At 36.3% G+C, this 6,070-nt stretch overlaps 1 protein-coding gene across 1 annotated transcript in view; it reads right to left on the reverse strand.

The window, feature by feature from the left end:
• Positions 1-368: 368 nt before the first annotated feature.
• The window catches only part of LOC103133575 (G-protein coupled receptor 26-like), a 6,978-nt gene continuing 1,276 nt past the window's right edge, over positions 369-6,070 (reverse strand). Inside the window, exons 2-3 of the mRNA XM_007545373.2 lie at positions 4,870-4,983; positions 369-3,354 (exon numbers count right to left, since the gene is read on the reverse strand). Coding sequence (XP_007545435.1) covers positions 3,078-3,354; positions 4,870-4,983 — 391 coding nt within the window. The 3' untranslated portion in view covers positions 369-3,077. The remainder of the gene's footprint in view (positions 3,355-4,869; positions 4,984-6,070) is intronic.

Genomic DNA, 6,070 nt, shown 5'->3' on the forward strand with positions numbered 1-6,070 from the left:
ATAATAATAATAATAATAATAATAATAATAATAATAATAAAATATCCCCATGCTTACCTCTGCCTGGCTTTCTTAGCTGTGTTTATTTTTAGCTTGCTCGCTGTTCTGCAATTAAAAAGCGTTTAGCTTTGGATCATAATGGTTCTGTGGAAAGGCTTTGTTCTGCTGCCAAGTTAACAGCGGTAATTATTAAATTATTTTGTTCTCTTAAACTTAATCAGCGTGGGAGAGAAGAGACCTCGGCACACTTATATGTAAGTAATGCATTTGCTCAAATTCATTAAAGCTATCTCTTTCTCTTGTCCATCATTAAAATTGCAATAAAAACACGTTAACTTGCAAAGGAAAACCACTGAGCTTTTAAAATATCAAAATGCACAGCATTTATTGCATTATTATCACCAATGCATTTAGCAAAAAATCAGACACAGTTAGACAAAAATAAATAGCTTTTAAGCCTTTTTGAAGGCTCCATACTGTCACAGTAACAACATGCTGTTTTCCCAGTGTTGTCAAAAATAACTAACGTTTTACATTATAGATATAACTCAGCCCCTCTTGAGATGCTTGAGCTGGAATGTCACTTAACTCTAGTTGCTACCACATTCAAATAACATTTCATCGTACAGAACCTGCACACTTATTGACACCCCTATTAAAGACTTGTAAGAAGGCTTCAGATATATTTATCTTGTATTGCAATAGTGTACAATTACACTGGAAAAAAAAAACTGCTGTCAACTCAAGTACCTTTTTTTTCACTTTCTCAAAAATGCTTTTTTTTTAGTTTGGTTTTTTAACAAATACACCAGTGCCAAACTTATTGGAATCCCCCCCAAAATTATTTTTGTTGCAATTCGATTTTTATTTATTTTGCTCAGAGTTCATTTATTCATCATTACATTTTTGTTTTTGAAGAGTAAGAGGTGACACTGAATATTGTTTGTCTTTGCTTTTCCTTAAAAATGGAAAAACAAGAGAACATTCCACACACAGGGGGAAGAATAGTAAGCCAGGTGAAAAAGTTAATTGCAGCAAAGTGTGGGAAAGCACCCTACTGAGACTCTTTAAGGCCTGGTTTCTCTTCTCACAGGCGAGGGAAACTTAATAAACTGCGAGGAATCACAAACTTCTTAAAGTACCAGGACTTTTTAGATAAAAATTGGATGACTTTTGCCAGAAAACTGAAAATAGCTCATTGTTTACATATGACATGACACTGAGACCTATTTATCTTAGCTACTCCTAAAAAAGAGGGAAAAGAAAATATTTCTTTCCACACATTGAAGAGCGATGGTAAGGGGGGAAAAAAGCTCACTGTTAGAATTATTGCAGTATAGTGTGGGAAAGCACATCATACTTAATGTGAAGCATGGCAAAGGACCAGTCATGCTGTGGTCCTGTTTCTCTTCCAAAGGCTGTAGGAACCTTGTTAAAGTGTATTTATTCTAAATCTCTTTGGAAAATATAAGGATATTTTCTACAAAATCTATTTGTCCTTGCTAAGTAAAACTAAAAATGAGTATGCTAAAATCTTTCAGCATGAGGATTATCCAAAATTTCTGACCAAATCAAAACAAAAATTGCTTAACAGACAAAATCAGTCTAATTTAAATTGCCTTTGGGATTAATAAAGTAGTTCTGAATTTGAATTTCATGGCAACTTCAGCCCCCAGGCATGAATACAGTTGAAAATAGAAGACTAAGGGCTTTCCCGTTGGCAAAAAGAGGTTAATAAGTGTAACATCAGTGTTTTTGTTCCAAAAAAATAATAATTTGAGAAGTTTTAACTACACTAAAGATAATTTATCAAAAGATTACGTTAAAGGCTTTTCACAAGTATTAAACAGGAGAATCAACAAGTGTAGAAGGAACTCTGATTTCAACAATGAGGCTGCATCACAAAATACGGTATTCAACCAAACAACAAAATACTGAGAAAGTGTTTATAAGGTCCCATCTGTTGTGTTTTGATTAAACTAGAATTTGTCATCTAAAAGGCACTTCATAAGTTACACCTTACAGTCACAATATGCAGGGGTTTCAATAAAAACCCTCAGTTTAGTGCACAATACCACTGCTGTACTTTCTGTGGACAGCAAATTCTCCAACATAATAATAATAATAATAATAATAATAATAATAATAATAATAATAATAATAAATTGTTACTGAGGTAAAAGATTTATTTGACAGAGTCATACAAGTACTGGACTAATCAGTGTATTTTCAGACTGTATAAGTACATAAGAGCCACTATGGTACAAGAAAATACTCCTGCAGAGTTCATCTCTCTAATATTAGAGCAATGGGGGACGTATACCCTGTAGTTACCATAAAAGACACCCTGTCTTTTAGTGAAAGTGTTGCTTTCTTTATGCTATTTTCACTTGCAGCAAATTTAACATGAAGCTACAAAGCTATTGGGAAAGTAATGCCATGATAATCTATGCATAAGTTAAAGAGCTACCCTTGTTTTCAGAGCTAAAATTGCAGACAGCGTTAAAACATCAGAAATTTGTATGCATGTTTTTACATGTACATGCATACACATGCACCACATGAACACATTCCACACTGTGATCAAGACATGGACAAAAGAACTTCCTCATAGCATTACATTGAGTTAACGTATTGTACTCCACAGACTGTGCTCTTGAGATTGTGAAAATAAAATTGACACGACGAAGCATTTTTGCCCATAGATCAGAGGTTGCAAGGTGTACATGTGTGGGCGTCTGTGTATATACATCTATGTAAAACCTTGCAAGGTTTCCTAACCATCAACCAATAAGAAAGACAACTATAAGTATGATAAAAAAGGTGTTTTTTTTTGTGTGACCTACTTTCAAAAAAATTATGCCCTGTGCAGGGACAAATGTGCAGCTAAGTGAGTCAGGCATTATGTTTGCCTCAGATGTTTTCATGAACTTATTTTGTCTATAAAAATAGATATAGACTATTACCAGCCTTGTTCCCCGGCGAATAACTGAGAGGCACATGTTTTGAGCTCTGATGCTACAAAGAGGTCAATCGGCCGTCTTGAGTTTGATATACATCTCTACATGTGACTGCCTTCATTGGCTGAGTGGTTTGTTAGTTGGTGGTTGGATACTGACCGTTGCGTTGGAATTGGCTGCAGTAGTCCTAGCTTTGCTTTCTACCCTGAAGGAGGAGGAGTTCAGGGAACTCCTCTTGAGAGCTTTATTGGCCAGCAGGCTGCAGGTCTTCCTGTACTGGTAGCGCAGCAGTGAATAGACAAACGGGTCGCTGGCTGCCTTGCTGTAGGCCAGGCATTTGGAGAAGACACCCCAGTGAGGGTTGATGGGTCCTGGGGAGAAGAGCTCTACAATTCTACAGCAAAAAAAGTAAAAAAATAAAATAAAATAAAAAAGGATAGAGAAGTCACAAAATTCTTGTGTAAGTACTCGTACCCTTTGAACTTTTTGTATTTTGTCATGTTACACACACAAATTATAATGTATTTATTGTAATTTCAGGTCAAAGAGCAAATTGAAGGAAATAATTGTGACGTGTAGGTAAAAATAATACAAGGTTTTCAAATGTGTGATAAAATTTTGTTGTTGGCACGTATTTGTATTTAACCCCCTATGCTCTGAAACCCCTAAACAAAAGTAAGTCTTTACTAATTAATAAGCAAAGCAAAGCAAACGTGCAGTTCAATCTTATTTTAAGTTTAGGTCTCATCACCATAAATAAAGCTGCTCTGTGAAGTCCTCAGTAATTTCATAAGGAGCACTAAAAACCGAGTAACTTCATTAAGACCTGGGAACACAACGGACATGTCAGGAATGCATTTGTGCAGAAGTTTAAAACAGGCTTACGTCCGTTTTAATCTTTGGACTGAGCTTTGGTCGGGCCATCTCCAATGGCACAACACCAAACCTACCAAAACGTGACCAAGAAATCTGGCAAATTTTGTCTCTGTGGTAGAGTTAGAAGACAGATGCCATTGTTGAGAGAAAGCCATGAGAAATCCCCACTCCAGCTTTCTACAGTCATTCAGAGGACACAGCAAACACAGGGAAGGAAAGGGCTCTGGTCAGAGACCAAAATGAAATGTTAACATGTAAAACTCATCCCTTAACATACAGCTACTACAACAATAAAATGACTTCATATGCATTTGCTAGAGCCTAGTCCAAGTTTAGACCTAAATATAATAAAAACATGTGCACAATCCTTTGGAGATACATTAAAGTTTGTGGCTGCAACACGACAGCATGTGGAAAAGTCCAGGAGTTATACATACTTTTACAACTCAATGTAGACTCCGAGAGGCAAAATGCACAAAGAAGAAGAAATACACCGGTAGAAATTCATAAGAAATATTGTGTCATTGCTTCACTTCAGAAGTTGACTTTGTTTTTTCCTGGAGTCACTGATAATTAAAATTAGCTGTTGTCGTAAATCAGTTTAAGCCTGTCAAACCACTGCACTCCAGTGGTTTGACCAGAGTGCAAAGCACTGACCGTGGTGGTCAAACATCATTATGTTTCTCATCTCTTCTGGAGGAGAAACATAATGACAAGGATTATGTTTCTCATCCTTTGCAAACTGGAACATAATGAAGATGTGACAGCCTAAATGTTTTAAATGTCACTGGAAAGTCTGAAAGTGATAATTCTACTGATTGTAACTCAGCCAGGAAGTCTACTTTATTTCATTTAGTTTTCTCCGGATATGAGCTCTTTAACATCCCTGCTGATGTTGTGTATTAGAAATGCATTTTAACTTCTGTGCCTCGGAAAGAGGTTCGGATGTTCAATAAGGACGTGCATGCAAAAAACACCCACGCAGTCACCCACTCAAAATCCTCCCTGTAAAGCAGCAGAGATTTCTGCTCACCTTGTAATGACGTAAGGTGTGAAACAGACCACAAATGTGCCGATAAATGTGCTGATCTTCTTGGTGGCCCTCTGCCTCCTGCGCTTCTGCTCCTCCAGGCATTTCTGGCGAACACTGCCAAGGCAACACAGGCACCACTTCAAGAGCATGACAAGAGACATGCAGACATGATGGAGGAAGTTTAAAAAGAAAAAAAAAATACTTGGAACTGACACGAGCACAGCAGCTGTCTTTGCCCTGCATTTTCTGATAACATTTTTCCTACTCGTCTCATCCTTTTGGTGAACTGAAAAAAAACAAACACTTGAGCTTAGCTTAAAAATATATTTTCTCCATGAATCCATACAGTTATGAATAATTTGTCAATAGTTTTTTTTTAAATACACAGTTGAAGTCAAAATCGACTGAACTAAGATTTGAATAAACTATATGTTAAAGTTATATAAATTCAGATGTTATCATTATTTATTTATTTATTTCATATATCACATGCTGCATTTTATTTAAACTGACCTTGTGATTCATTAGTTAAACTCAAGCACCTGATTGGTTAACCTGCACAGCAACTTCACCGAAGACCAATCACCTTCTTTATAGCATTTTAACCCGAAACACTGACTCTGATGCGAAAGGCTAAGATAAAATAGATTAATGCCAGGCTGTAATGACTGATTAGCTTTGATGAGGGTAATTTGTCACTCTGTCCAGGGTGGCACGACCTGTGGGGTTGAAAAAATATTACGTATTATTTTATGATTTAACTGGGAATCACTGTTAAAGTTAGCTGTTGGAGTTTAATTCAGCATAATACTTAGACTGCAGCTCTGCAAATATACAAGTCAGAGGATTTTCAGTGCTTTCGTTGTATTAGAAGCACTTTAGAGTGACTGAATGGATCATTGCACAGAGATCACAGATAATTTGGAAACACCATGAAAACAATTCGGGCTAAAACATTCTTAAAACTGGACCTGAATGAATACCTCTATTATTCAAATTCAGTTAATATAAGATTAACTCTTAATGCTTCGGTTAAGTTGTAAGGTTTCCCTTTCTATTCTTTTCTCTCTTTTTTTGCAGAAAGAGCTTCTCTGGGGAGAGGACTTGTGTTTGGTTGTTAGGCTCACTCAGGTTGAGACTTAATGAACTGCATATGGCTGTCACACAGAACAAGAAAATAATAGATAGATAGATAGATAGA

The sequence above is a fragment of the Poecilia formosa genome, unplaced genomic scaffold (genome assembly GCF_000485575.1).
Source record: "Poecilia formosa unplaced genomic scaffold, Poecilia_formosa-5.1.2 Scaffold12, whole genome shotgun sequence".
Taxonomy (NCBI): domain Eukaryota; kingdom Metazoa; phylum Chordata; class Actinopteri; order Cyprinodontiformes; family Poeciliidae; genus Poecilia; species Poecilia formosa.